Source organism: Trichoderma breve, chromosome 3, assembly GCF_028502605.1.
Source record: "Trichoderma breve strain T069 chromosome 3, whole genome shotgun sequence".
Taxonomy (NCBI): domain Eukaryota; kingdom Fungi; phylum Ascomycota; class Sordariomycetes; order Hypocreales; family Hypocreaceae; genus Trichoderma; species Trichoderma breve.
Window position 1 is genome coordinate 6049447 of NC_079234.1, and position 14122 is coordinate 6063568.

Below are 14122 nucleotides of genomic sequence, written 5' to 3' on the forward strand. Positions count from 1 at the left end.
AGACATTCACAAAAGTAAGAGAATAATTTCCTAAAATGGTTGGCATAACGTTAAACTAATGTTTCTGTACGTCATTGCCTTGAGATTGTTTCATGATACGCTCGTGCGTATACTGAGTAATCATAAAAAACGCGACAGGCTAGTTGACACTAGGTACTACTCTATCTAGCCAAAGTCACCACTTTGACTGTACAAATACAAGTAAAAGATACTCGCAGAAAGCCAAATTAACCTTCTTTTATCTTTGCAAAATAGATACTAACTATAATGCTACTCTCATGCCAATGGGCCGAAGTACGTCAGAAGGACAAGTCAACGACTTAGGCTTCCAAATGCACGTTGTTGCAGACATCCCCGAAGACCTCTATAGCATGGGATAAGTAGTTCTGCACAACTTGAATCCTGCCTGCCAAGTCTCGACCTAGTGGAAGAGCCCTTTCTGCCTCGTGGCCTTTACCAACTCCCTCTCCCACAACGACTTCGTAAACAGCTTTCATGGCCTTGTCTTTGTCTCCATTGGGAGCAAATTTGCCGGTAGACATAATGTTCATTAACGTTTCCGACATTGATCCTTTGTAGTCGTCGGGAAGAGGGTTTTGGCCCAGTATGGTCGCATCGCCCATGCCTGTATTAAAAGTTCCAAGAAGGACAGTCAATACTCGGATGTTAAAGGCCTCAACCTCCTTTGCTAGTGCCTTTGCCATGCCTAAACGCTAGTTAGTCGTGCTTTATCTTTTATTTTGGTTTAGTACAAATAAAAAGTTAGTCACTTACTGTCCATTGCAGCTTTACCAGCTCCATAGGGGCCCATGGTAGGGTTAGCCTCCAAGGCTGCACCACTGCTCATGTTCACAATTATTCCGAATCTTCGCTTGCGCTGGTGTTTGACGGCAGCCCTGATCAGACGGCTCGGGCCAAAGTATAGCGTCTCCATCAGTGCGCGGTTTTCGCCATCGGTGAAGGTTTCTACAGGATTGTAGATGCAATATCCTGCGTTATTAACGAGGACATCAACCTGCTGCCCTCGGCTTTCAAGATCGTCAATTACTTTGTCGCAATTAATATCATTGACATCCAGTTGAATCCATTGACCGCCCTTGCTCTCAACCTCGGCAACGAGATGGGGTGTAGCTGATGGCTTGCGGGAAGTTGCAATCAGATTGTGGCCGTTTGCCTGGACGATACGGGCCAGCGCCAATCCAAAGCCAGACGAAGATCCAGTGATGAGCCATGTAAGAGGCCTCTTGGGTGTAGTGTATGTAGCTGCCATTTTGGGGATATATAATGTCCTTTAAAGTACTTGTAGGTGATCTTGAAGATGCTTGTGGATGAGACTGGTGGTTTGAGAGGGTTTGAGAACTTGAAATCTGGCCCGGAGAACCAGGCTTTATATAACAAACCTCCGCACGCATGTCCTTCCAACCAACACGGCCCTCTCCTTTCATCGTCAATTCTTAAAATCCGTTAAACTCGGACATAGACGTCTTAATGCCATATGTTTTTTGTCGATTCAAAAGCATAACATCCAAGTTATCGTTGGCCGCCGGAATTTTCCAGCAAAAATGATCCATGGCTCGGGCCATGACCTTGACCCCGATTTCCTATTTTGGAAAACTTTCCGGAAGATGCCCCACCAAACTTCGGCACGATACACGGGATTCCCCCGAGTGTTTCCGTCTCGAATCGGCTTTTAGTTTGTCTTTTACTGTAAAACTACTGTGAAATATCGTCATTCAATCAAAATGTAATCCAACTGGAAGTTGAGAGATGATGAGTCTATCGGCGTTAGCCAGCGGCACGCAGGTCAAAAGACAGTCGCTGCTGTGCCTATGGAATGCCTGCTGTTTCGCTATACCTTTTCAGGACATAGTATGTCAGGACATTGGCAACCAACAACCATTTGCCAACTTCTGCTTCAATAGTTGGGTGACTCTTGATTCCTTGCGGCTGTAACTCACACGTGACTTTAGTGAAGCAGTAGGAAAAATAGTTCAGCACACACTTCCACTACCTACACTCACAAAGGCTATAAGTGTCACCGTCTTTGCAGTCTAAATTGTCATCTTAAGCATGAATAACCACAGAAACAAGCGGTTCAGAATAGTAATCAGTCATGTATATCCTCTGATAAACTAAACTACACTCTAAGCTTGCTTCTCCAATTCCAAGATTCTCTTGGCCGTGTCAGCCATCGTCTCATCGAGGCTCCTAAATGTCAAATTGAGCGCCTCAGTTGCCTCGTCCGCGATGATTGTAGCAGGAACCACTTGTTCGTCCTCTCCACTGTCGGCAGGCAAACGGCCCTTTAGTTCAGGCACTTTAGCAAGAGAGTGCACAAGCGCTGTATATGTCATGGAGTGGCCACCAATGGTGAGTCTCTTATTAGCAACCTTGGGTTCCGTGAGCGCTTTTACATGTGCCTCAGCCAAGTCGCGAACGTCGACGTAGCTCGGGAAAGTTGTGGGCGGAATTGTCGTGTATAAGCCATTAAAGAAGCTGTATATAATTTTGGCGCTGTAGTGCAGACCTTTGGCGCCCTGCTTCACTGGCTCTATCGGAGGTCCGAAGATGAGAGCGGGTAGAAAGACGGTGACGGAAAATTTAGGAGAGTTTGTCTTGACAAAATCCCAGATGGCAAGCTCTCCTTCTTTCTTTCCGGAGCAGTAAGAGATGTAGGCATTCTGAGCCTCGCGTGCTGCTTCCTGCGAGATTGGGAGCCAGGTGGAGTTGGTGAGGGGACCAGCAGAAACTTCTTCGGGCGAGCCTGTAGTGCAGGCGTTGATAGAGCCAGTGACGACGACAGACATTAGAGTTGGTGCATTTGCTTGCGCAGAGCGAAGAATCGCTAGGTTGCTATTTGTATGATGATTAGTCGCGTACCAATTATCGTTTACCAGGCAAATCATCTTACCCTTCAACACTGGGATTTAGGAAATGCTGATCGTAGTCGGTATTCTCCGGATTGTCCAAAAGAGGCGCAGCGACATGCACAACCTATTAAAAGTGTTAGAACCCATAGAAGCAGGATATCTTGGTGGTGAACCAACATGGTCAAATTTGTTCTTTTTAAATAATTCATCCCATGCACTTCCATTTGTGATATCCTCAACAACAACTACTTCGAGAGAGTCCTTCCATTCTGGGTGAAAAGAGTAAATGTCATTAGCAGCTGCCGCCGACCGAACTGTTCCAACCACCTTATGGTTGAGCTTGATTAGAGCATCGATGATGTGCGAGCCGACAAACGAATTCGCTCCAGTAAGAAGTATGGTAGACATTGCGATGGAGTAAAATGAGCAGATAGATTGTATGAGCTGTATATATAGATGTTGGATGCTGTGAAGATAGAGACTTCAGAATAAAGATTCGGTTGGGTTGCGAAAGCTATTCTTTTTGTATCTTTTCCGCAACCTCATCCAAAGACTCTTGCCCCCGCAGTGGCTTCACATTTGCAATTTGCGCACCCTCCTCATGCGCCATGCACAATCAAGGCGTGAGGGGAAAGGGTACACCAGACTATTTTGGAATTTTTAGCATGTATCGTACATTGGTTTTGGTGTCTTCAGTATGCACATCAGTACTGTGTCTTCTTTCTACAACCGTGACTTTAGAAAAGTCTGGACTGCTCTCGCTTACTCGAAAGGGTTAGTATAATGCGTATTAGCAAAGCTTACGCCTCGAGAGTGGTGTTGTAGGAATCCACCCGCAGATTTGATATGCTTCTCATCTATAGTCCAATCCTTCGTCATTCAGCTTACTACTTTAATGCTAGTGTTTCATTTTGCTGAGTATCATTATTAATTCAGCTGCGCCCGGTTCTAACCTTAACCCGACAGCTTAATTGTAAACCTTATAAATGAGCCGGATATTGCGGTTGCTGCGGGTAATTATAAATCACTCTGGCCCGATTTTTCCTTGACAAATTACCTTGGCATGGTTACCCATTGTTTATCTAGCAGATTTATTTATACTGCACTGCCGCCAGAGGCTCAGCTAATACTATTCTTCTACGTGAGCTATATATCCTTTTCCGGGCCGACTACTTTGGAGTGCCGTCTACTGCATAAGAAGAAGACCTGATATCACGTAGCATCATCAAAATGTCATCACCACACGTTCGCTCTTCAGGCTTCAGTGTCCATGTTACCATAACAATTGACCCGGCCAATACCAGCGCCTTCCTGGCCGCTTTTCGAAGAATCTACGAAATTGTTGCTGCAGAGCCAGAGTGTACATACTTTGAAGTCTTCCAGTCACTCGAAGAGCCCGGCGTTTTTCGCTTTGTGGAAAATTGGAGCAAAGATGTTCAGTGGTTCAAGGAGGTGAGTTAGTCCGAGTAGAATTCGTGATGTCTCCGTAACCAACTATCGTTGATATCTGTAGGTCCAACTCACCAAGGCGTACTACACTCCGTATTTAGAGGCGACCGAACCAATGTGGATCAAGCCAAGATCAATCAAATACTTTGAAAGATTCTCGGGAGAATGGTTGACAGTGAAACCTGAAAACAACTAGTGCTTATCAGCTGAAGGCACCCATGACATGAAGGAGCTGGAAGATTGCCAGGAACCAAATCCCTCACAGAAAAGTGTTACGCTAGCTGGAGTTCTTGTTAGTGTATCGTCGAATACTTTACAACACGAAGTCGATTTACATGAATGTATAAACTATATAACCTATTTCTCTGGCTTGCAATGGTGAAATGTGAAGAATGCTCTTGGGATATTTTATAAATGCCCTAAATGGAGGAAATGATGTTGAGATAGCAATGGGTTTTTACGCGTAACGGCGACCGATTCGATCTGACCTAATCTTAATCAGGTTAAATCCAATGAAACCGAACTTGACAGCCATCAGCAAATTTAGAGAGGTTAACCATGTCTATAATTAGGATTAGAGTGCCAATACAGCCGCAATGGCTTATTCAGTGATTATTCAGTAAAGGATTTGCCCCTGCCTTTGATCACACACATAATCAGGGCAAATGACACTCCGTAGCGTATATTCTCTGTGCCGTTAACTATAATACAGCCAAGGTAGATATTTTGTCTCTAGGGCTTCAAGAGCTAATACCGCATTGACCTCTGTCCCTGTTGAGCCATATTTTCCACTTCATCTATACTAGTACGCGCGAATGACCGTGAGCTAGTGGTGGAAATCCTTCCCCGCCATTCTTGTATACTTGATTCCGTGAAACTAGCGAGCACTCCAGTACTGTATACGAAGAGCATCTGAAGAGAGATTCGGCGGATGAAGATGGTTAGAATCCCACTCTGTCCCAATTCCAAACGCCATCCAGAATACCCAAGTCCATTTCTAAGAATTCGGTTCCATCTGCCGCCAAAGTGTTTTCCATAAACTGCAAATCTTCGTCCGAAATAGATGGAAAATGTTCACTCAATTTGGAAGAGTGAAGCGAATCAACACCCAGTTCAACGCCATCTTTCGCGATGTGGGTGCCAGTACTCTCCATCTCTTCGATCAATTCTCGTTCCAAAGGGTATAAATTAATGCGGTCTTTCAGTGTAGAGAGGATGCTCCACGTTGCGTCACCCATCTTGGTGAAGCCGCGCAAACGGTGAGCAATGTGTAATGCCTGGCCAACCGCATGGACAACTTCTGTCCTCCTGGGGACCATTGTACCGCCAACATCGTGTATTAACAAAGAGCACAAGAGTGCTGCATTGTCAAAGGGACAGAATGCGACCATGTAATATTTTGCTTGTTGTGGAAAGCAAAGATCAAAAGTGTCTCTGCTCACGGACATGGCTTTTAAGCTTATATCAACAATCTGATGCAATAGAGCCATGGTTTCCGAAGGAATTTCTGTTTCGGTGCGCTCCATTGAGAATATCTCGGATGAAATAAGGATGGACCTCAAAAGTATAGCCTGGGTCATGTAGCCTACGCAGTGCAGCTGTAGGCGTTGAAAGGGTATATGTGGAAAGTCTGTATCCCATCGCCTGTCTGGATTGACGATGCTAAATACCGCTGGCAGAGAAGACATCCAGGATTCAACAAAAGCAACCTTGCTCTGTAGGTTTGTCTTGTCCACACCATCACCTTCACTCAGCTGCCTTGCAAGCTGGCTCTCTAGTATCTTGGAAACAATATGAGATGGGACATCAGGAGTGTTGGATTGATCCAAGGCTGGATTCGGCAGCGATACCGGGGAGTCTGATTGTATCATAGGAGGGCGGTTAAAACTTGCTGTCATGAATCTAGTGTAAACAGCGTCAGCCATATGCAAGACAACCAAGGCCTAGCGCGAAGCGACACATACCTATCCCATGTGTACAGGGCACACCATAGTCTTCGTCGAATCTCTAGGTCAAATTCACTCATCTTATCTGAACGCACATCCATGTGGATCCCTTGAGACACTCGAGATTAGCTGACTAGTCTCTGAAGCTGTTCTATCACCGGAACAACTATACCGATTTCTTGAGCCTGTCTCACTGCGGCACCTAGCTCGTGCCAAGATCTGACAAAGTCTGCCTCCCCTTTGTGCCACGTGGCAGAAAGAAAGAGCTGCTGTGCATTAACGAGACCGCCTGAACCTGGAGATAGAAAGCCGCTAATGATCTGCGCGGCATCGTGATAAGACTTGCTCAAGTTTTGAACGGAGTCACCCAGGTCGGTCTCTAGCTGAGATGAAGTTTGGGGCGGGAGAAACTGTGTAGAGTTGGCACAAATGCGGAGTATCAGACAAGTCAACGCAATGGTTGGGGTATTGCGCAAGCTTTGGGCTTCGCGACGGTGACACCACCAGTCGACATAGATGACCATGAAAGACGGCTGGTGTAAAATCCCGTAGTGATAATTGACATTGTCGAAAAAGTTCTTCACCAGAATGTCTGTATAGGGCCGTGGAGGCACGGCGCGGGAGGCTCTGAGAATTGGATCTGGCAGAGCCTCAGACGAGTCTGTGTATTCAGCACTGCGCTGAGACAATGAGTCAATGGTTAGCGGTTATCCCTGCTACAACAGGTCCCTACCGCAATAGGGATTCTTTACAGGTTGCCTTACAGTTATACTGCCAAAGATTGCGTCGTTCTTCTCATACATGTAGCCCAGCATGTGCATCGCAGATGCCGAATTGGTGACTTGAGTGGCATCATCTTGAGACCCAGAGACAGATGACGAAGACGCAGTTGAAGGCGTCTCCTTTGTAGCGCTCATACGCGTTTCATTTGTTCTAAATATAGCTGGTTAGACGAGATTCTGTAGACCGGTTGCTTCAATCACTCACCTCTGATACCTTTGAGTTGACTGTGAGAACTGGCATTTGTGTGCCATTTTGCGGCTAGTGCAGTGGTTACAAGGCCACTGGCGGTCGCATTTCTTCTTCATCTTCCGGCATTCGAGACATGCCGTGACGGTGCGCCCTCGGCAGCGCTTGCTTGTATTCTTTTCCAGGTCCATTGTGTCTTGTCGCAATGGCGTATGCAGAAACTGTCAATTCAAGCTCCAAGTTTGCTCACTGCTTTCTGCGACGCGGCCGCTATATAGCGGGAAAATCCATAATTGTCGGGTTTTTGGACGGCCAGCGCGGAGACAAGCACAGAGACTAGCGCGGAGTTGCTGACTGATGCTCCGAATCATCGCGGAATCTGTAACTATTGTCGGGAAACAGTAAAAGAAGATGCTAGATTTAGTTGTCAAGTTGTCTATATAAATGTCAAGAAGCCTATTTCGTTAGGACAAAAAAACACCAATTCAGTCTCATCAACAAAAGCCACCAGTTTGCACCAATCTTTACCTCACATCTCAAACCACAAACACTTACATCGCAATGGCTCCTCTTGTATGGTTCATCACTGGAGCAAACGCCGGTTTCGGTCTTACCCTAGCCAATCTAGCTCTTTCCAAGGGCGATACAGTTGTGGCAACTGCCCGAAGTCTCTCAAAGTTTCCTGAGTCTCTTACAAAGAACCCCAATGCCGACTTGGTAGAAACAGAAGTCACCGCGCCAGCTGCCAACATTACCGCGCTAGTCAATGCCGCCGCTGCCAAACACGGAAGAATCGATGTACTTGTAAACAATGCAGGTTTTGGGCATATCGGCGCAGTTGAGGAAGTTTCCGATGAAGAAGCTCATTACCAATTTGATGTCAACTTCTTTGGCGTGCTCAACTTCACAAGAGCGGTTATCCCACACATGAGAAAACAAAAATCCGGCGTCATTGTACAACTTTCTAGTGGCGTGGGCATTCTCGGCCCTCAAGGAGCCCCGCTTTATTCAGCTTCCAAATTCGCGGTTGAAGGTCTGAGCGAGTCCATGGCCATAGAGTTGAAACCGTTTGGCATTCGGGTTCACATTGTTGAGCCTGGCGTTTTCCGAACCGACTTCTTGAAGTCCATCTCCCAAGGCCAGAATGTGAGCCGCCATCTGGAAGGATATGCGGACTTGGGCGGGATGCTCACTGGAATGCACGGAAAGCAGCCAGGTAATGCGGAGCTTGGCATCCAACGTCTGTATGAGATCGCGACTGGGACAGGAATGGCCGCTGGCCTAGAGGATCAACTTCGATTTCCTCTAGGATCAGACTGTTACTCCATGTTGGAGGCGAAAATTAGGATGCTCAATGAAACGGCAGAGAAGGGCAAAGCCATTGCGCAGAGCACGGATTATTAAACAATTTGGATCTTTTAGACATACATCTGCAGATAGAACAGCATCAAATGACTTTGGATAATAATTAAAGAAATTGTTATTTACCACTACGAGCTCTCCTCAGCTTCAACAACAAGAAAGGCACTTAATTGATAGTACAATGGCATCAGATAGAGAGAACGGTTTTTGTGATGCTCTGATCCTAGGGTAAGCCTTCGAGTCCGGTTTGAGCGAGACGCCTATAAGTGTATTTTTAGAAGCGGCTTCGACACTCGGAAAATTAAGCTTGTGTGGAGCCACAGTAAAGGCGCACCACTCAAATCCTTCGCCCAGGTACAAGTGTCCTTCACGACGCTCGAATAAGATCAACAAGTCTTCTTTGCATGTTGGTGGATAGCAAGTAACCGAGCTCATTCTTCATTTGGAGATGTTCCGGTCCTAAAAACCTTGGCAGCAACTTCACAATTAGCCGAGGCGGTATCGGAACAACTCAAGCCCTCCAGTCATGTCGGCAGATGGCTCAAAGTGGGCAACCACCTGTTAGTTGTGCTTTCAATGCGTCTTAACTAGGTGTTCAATAACGGAAGAAGACATGTCTTGATTGAAAGAGGGGTTCTAGAAATAATGGTCCAAGGCTTTAATGAACAACTTTGAGATTATTAATTTAATGGCAGAATAATAATTTTTGCCATAGAGGTTGAAAGGAGAGCGACAATGGGGGTCCAATGCTAGTCGCCTTAGACTGGGGCGTACGCCTACGCACTTTGCGCGACCGGCTCCGATGGCCCTGACCGACTTCCGACATCTCGTTTACGTGGGTTACCATTACCAAAGTTAAGACAATGCCGAAATCGTTAGCCGGCATGGCCACAATCGCCTAACTGTGGAGGATTTGCAGTCAGAAATTAGCCACGTCTTCTAGATTCCCCGACGAAGCATGAATAGGCATCAATTGAACAGCAGATAATGTATTATTTATCTCGCTTAGGTACTCTTATATGTTCACATAAATCTCTGGTGATAATGTTATTTGCTCTCATCTGTGTTAAGATCTACAGATGCTTAGTTAATGGCTTAACAAATCTTCAGTTACGAGGGACCACCGGTGAATCTCTCTTTCAAAGAACCACATGAGCTTCATATTCAGTGTAGTCATTTCACCTAATATGCCACAACAAATCTCAGCATCCATCAGTAGATCTATCCAACTCAACATTTGTCTTCCACCAAATCCACCATCTCGGTTTTAATCCTAGCGATATGTCTTACTAGAATAGGCGGAATTGTCAGCGTTGCATTAATCTTCCAATTAAGGTTATTCTTACAGGGCAATTGCATCCGCAAATACCGCAGCAAGTGGGCGCATCGAAAGTTCCGCATCCAATGTTGGAGTTGTAGCAGTTGTCGGCATCGTGAAGGTCGCTCTGGAGTGACTGTTTAGATAATAGTTATATGTCCAGCGCGAATATTCAACTCACATCGCAGACGGTGAACTATCAGTTCTGGTTAGTATCTACGCAACAACTAGTATATATGCAGGATATGCAGAGATCTTTTCACGTACGCAGTCGCAATCGGCAGGAGTGAGAGCCGCGGTGAAGGTCACGCCCATGAGGACGGTGAGGAGAACTCGGATCTGCATATTTATGGTGAAGCTTTTGGGTATTGAAGACTCAATGGTATGTCTGACGAGATGAGATGTAAAGAACTTCACAACTGCAGACCGTGCCAAGTCTTTTATAGATCTCTAGATGTTTTCCAAGCGGACTTGCCGGAGTTTTCTGATCACCGCCGGTAATACTATCTATCCGAGTCAAGTTGATTGAAGAAAGAGAAAGTAAACGGCATTGTGTCCAACTGTTGATTGTCATTGGCCAATGGCATCAACAGGCACGGATGCATGATGGGCATTTACTGGGGACGTTATATAATCATTGGATAAGGCATAAATAGTACATGTGGATAAAGACATGCTACGAGTAATTAAACTGTTAAGTTACAGGCTAAAGTGTGTTGGAATGGGTAGTGATCATCCTTTAAACTGAGATGCATCTCTGGTCCCCTGTAATGTGGCTCGGATTACGATCGTAGACTCGATACATCTGGCATCATGACTGGGATATTTTTTATTTTGTTCATCAATCTTTGGTCTCAATTTTACCTGGAAATGATCTAGTCGCATCAACATTCATTGTCCGGAAGGCTCAAAAGTAATCGAGACTCTTCATGAATCATTGAGCCTTGGATGAGATCAGCCGTTACATTAATAGCGCCAATCTCGGCTAGTTTGTCCGTTCTCTCCGCCAAAGCTCGGCAGTATGCTTATAATTCTTTTATTCCAGACTAGGAAGGAGCCCGCCATTACTCATAAACCATGAGCCCATGAGCCGTGTTGCGTCGTATAAAGAATGCGGGCGATCATTAACGATGCTGATTTTTATCTTAAAGACTTAGTCTTACGATTGGATATGGCCTCAGTGGAAATCCGAGCATTTCAAATTTCATGTGCACTACATCTTGACATGCGCTGTGCTCTAAACTAGTTATCAGTCCTCTGTTACTGCATCTGGGCCTACATATGTACCAAGATATCACATAATCATTTGCTCATCGGATACCGCACTTTCGCTCTCATAACCTAGTTAGGAAAGCAGTTGGGTTAGAAAGCCATACCCCTGATTTGTTAGTGATATAACTGCATGGGTAGTAGGATTATATGAAACCTACATCACATGACATCTGGTCTCCTACTAAGACTCATTTTCACTCATCTGTAGTGGAGATATGATTCTACGTAGCCAGTTATGAACTAGAAGCCCAAGAGCAATGGGTAGTGACATAGCTGATGAGTTCCAGGGACAGAGATACGTATAAAGTTTCGAGAAAATATGTCTTGAATATATCATAAAGTCTGAGGAGCTATTGACTTGACCAATGATATGAGTTAACGTTGGTCGATAAAACACATGTTAGATCGTGGACCGCAATTACAGGGCTGGTGGCAAGCCGATGACAAACATAAAGCTAAGACATTTTGGACAGGCTAGGTGTGTTGCGTATTCAAGAAAGAGTTTCACCTGCATACATTGTAGAGAAATCCATGAGTATAAGGCTGTATTGAAGACCTACCTCATGGCCGATGCGAAGATACATAAAATCATTGCTATCATTATTTCTCGTCATGTCATATCTTCCGGGTTGGTATTTAAGAGACTCATAATTTCGACATATTTATCTAGTATTTTTGGCCATGAATATGCATCTCGATTGTTGTATAGGGCAGCAGATAGACCCTTTATGTTCAACGCTAGATTAGGTACGCAACATGTGGATATACGACTAGGATAAAGTTTCAACGTTGGACTATTCATTAAACTCACAATCAGATTATCTCTACCAAGTTGGTCTATTGCGTCCTCTTTCGCTGCCTGATATATCTAACACATGATTGGCTAATTGTATTTAGGCTGCTCAGTAATATGTCTGATGATGGATCCCAGTTTTCATTTCCACCGTCGACTATGTTTGCAAAGTAGCGAGCGGCTCTGGATAGGTGGGCATTGGCAACTTATGTCGCAAAATCACAACGGCAGATCCTCAGTTTTGACATCCGCCAACTTTTGATACTCAATTATCCGCAAGGCTCTTGCGTCCCCCTTTTTGACAAGCTCATTGTAGCTTGCGCTGTACACCTTCAGACCCTCAATAAAACCGGGCTTCTTCTGTTTCCAACCAGCAGCCCTTTTTAGCTTTTCGGCACTCACGGCGTGAGAGAAGCCAGTCAATTCTTGATAAAGCTTTCCACTCTCCACAGGCTTAAAAATGATCTCATGTTTGCCTCCGTATTGTTTGCTGACCGCCTCTGCAATGGCGCCAAGAGTTTCGTAGTCGTCGTTTGCTATATTGTACAGCTCGCCATGACCTCGCGATCCAACCTTGGTCGCTAGCAAAAAGTATGCATCGGCCACATCATCAACATGGACGCCGTGGTAGACAACATGCTCAGAGCCATATAGAACGATTTGATCCGCGGTAGCAGCTTGGTGAAGAATTGTTCCATACCAAGAGGCACTCCGACCGTAAATAAGTGTCGGTCGAGCCAAAATGGCGTGAAAGTTGTCGGCATGATTGAATACTTGCTGTATAGTATTATATCGTGTAACATGCATTGGTAGAGGATCACGGGGAACAGTTGACTCGTCTGTTACCACGAAATCCTTGGATGAGACAAGGCCAGAAGGCCCGGTGTCTTTAGCGCCAGTGGTGAACAAGAGGAGAGGTTTCTTTCCTGCACGATTTGCCGCCGCAGATGCGGAAATAACAAGGGCAATGATGTCGGCAAAGTGAGTCTCGTAATGGACCATGTCTTCTGTAGTAGAGATGATGACATCAAACTCGACATCTTTACTTTCCTCAAGAAAGCCCACGTCTCCAGGCGCGCCCACGAGCGGAATAATCTCATTTTCCAACAGGCCAGCCGCCTTTTCAGCAGAACGTACCAAGCCATATGTCTCCCACCCCTCGAGACAAAACTTTCGACACAGGCTCTCTCCCAGGAAGCCGTTTGCTCCGGTGATCAGGACTCTTTGTATAGCCATTGTTGTTCTTGTTGGTTGGGCTTTTTATAAGTCGTTGTAAGTGTTGTCTTCTTAGGACTTAACAAATCCTTATGAGCTACTTGTTCTATTTATACTCGGTTTGAACACCCAAGAGCGGGTAAATCCTGACACCCTGGGTGCCTGAATCTCTCCCCCCATACTTCATAGCGGTGTTTCTATGTATCCGAATTTTCCGCGCATGTCCGCATTTCTAAGCCAGTTGGTAACGGTTTAATCTGAGGTGGTCGGCATTCGGCCGACGGTCGCATGTTCTGCACCGATATGGCGGTTTCATCTCCTTGAAGCAGCTAAATCTGCCATTTGTGTGGTGGAAGTAGGTATCTGCTTACTTGTAGTTTTCATCTAGAAGCCGAGAGAAGAGTTGCTTGCGGAGTGGATCAGATTTAGCTCAGCGAATTTTAGTGAAAAATAGCGGGAGCTATCCTATTTAGCTTAGTCGCCGCATTCAAAGGTTGCGGGACGCGGGAAGAAGGTGTAGAGCACTGTACATGAAAGTCGCCTTCTCTACGAAAGTTCCAATGTGCTTCAGTATATTTGGGTCATGGAATGATGGTTACTCTCGTCCTACATACAGTTCTTCTCATCCTATCCATAGGCACACCGTTGAGTGGCGATCTAAGGAACCGCGGTAACTGCATGCCGCCAGGCTTACCAAATGGCGTCCGCTATTTGAGCTTGCCGTGTAAAATAACATAATTTGTGTCAATGTTGGAGCTTGGAATGCCGCTCGAAAAAGTGAAAATGCAAGGCTTAGTATCATTTCTAATGTCTTGGATATGTGGGCCGAAACAGGCAGAGCTGTTCCAGTACAGCCCGGCGTTTTACAGCCGACGCTTTAATACAAGCAACTGAGTAATATGATGGAATATCATTAAAATGGCCAAAG

The 14122-nt window shown here is 45.5% G+C and overlaps 7 protein-coding genes across 7 annotated transcripts; 2 read left to right on the forward strand and 5 right to left on the reverse strand.

The window, feature by feature from the left end:
• Positions 1-320: 320 nt before the first annotated feature.
• Positions 321-1270, reverse strand: T069G_06221 (short chain dehydrogenase domain-containing protein; the record flags this gene model as incomplete). The annotated part of the gene is made up of 2 exons (XM_056173431.1): positions 321-706; positions 775-1270. The coding sequence occupies 2 exons, from the start codon at positions 1268-1270 to the stop codon at positions 321-323; spliced, it is 882 nt and encodes a 293-aa protein (XP_056030289.1).
• An 874-nt stretch (positions 1271-2144) lies between these two features.
• T069G_06222 (NAD dependent epimerase/dehydratase family domain-containing protein) lies at positions 2145-3278 on the reverse strand (the record flags this gene model as incomplete). The annotated part of the gene is made up of 4 exons (XM_056173432.1): positions 2145-2317; positions 2366-2853; positions 2912-2994; positions 3048-3278. 4 exons carry the CDS (start codon positions 3276-3278, stop codon positions 2145-2147), a joined length of 975 nt encoding a protein of 324 aa, XP_056030290.1.
• An 822-nt stretch (positions 3279-4100) lies between these two features.
• Positions 4101-4515, forward strand: T069G_06223 (antibiotic biosynthesis monooxygenase domain-containing protein; the record flags this gene model as incomplete). The annotated part of the gene is made up of 2 exons (XM_056173433.1): positions 4101-4322; positions 4384-4515. 2 exons carry the CDS (start codon positions 4101-4103, stop codon positions 4513-4515), a joined length of 354 nt encoding a protein of 117 aa, XP_056030291.1.
• Positions 4516-5260: 745 nt separating this feature from the next.
• T069G_06224 (fungal specific transcription factor domain-containing protein) lies at positions 5261-7425 on the reverse strand (the record flags this gene model as incomplete). Its single annotated transcript, XM_056173434.1, has 5 exons — positions 5261-6221; positions 6284-6374; positions 6438-6945; positions 7030-7198; positions 7253-7425. The coding sequence occupies 5 exons, from the start codon at positions 7423-7425 to the stop codon at positions 5261-5263; spliced, it is 1902 nt and encodes a 633-aa protein (XP_056030292.1).
• A 370-nt stretch (positions 7426-7795) lies between these two features.
• Positions 7796-8638, forward strand: T069G_06225 (short chain dehydrogenase domain-containing protein; the record flags this gene model as incomplete). The annotated part of the gene is made up of 1 exon (XM_056173435.1): positions 7796-8638. The coding sequence occupies one exon, from the start codon at positions 7796-7798 to the stop codon at positions 8636-8638; it is 843 nt and encodes a 280-aa protein (XP_056030293.1).
• A 1045-nt stretch (positions 8639-9683) lies between these two features.
• Positions 9684-10259, reverse strand: T069G_06226 (uncharacterized protein; the record flags this gene model as incomplete). The annotated part of the gene is made up of 4 exons (XM_056173436.1): positions 9684-9778; positions 9966-10041; positions 10096-10110; positions 10182-10259. 4 exons carry the CDS (start codon positions 10257-10259, stop codon positions 9684-9686), a joined length of 264 nt encoding a protein of 87 aa, XP_056030294.1.
• Positions 10260-12198: 1939 nt separating this feature from the next.
• T069G_06227 (NAD dependent epimerase/dehydratase family domain-containing protein) lies at positions 12199-13215 on the reverse strand (the record flags this gene model as incomplete). The annotated part of the gene is made up of 1 exon (XM_056173437.1): positions 12199-13215. The coding sequence occupies one exon, from the start codon at positions 13213-13215 to the stop codon at positions 12199-12201; it is 1017 nt and encodes a 338-aa protein (XP_056030295.1).
• Positions 13216-14122: the final 907 nt, after the last annotated feature.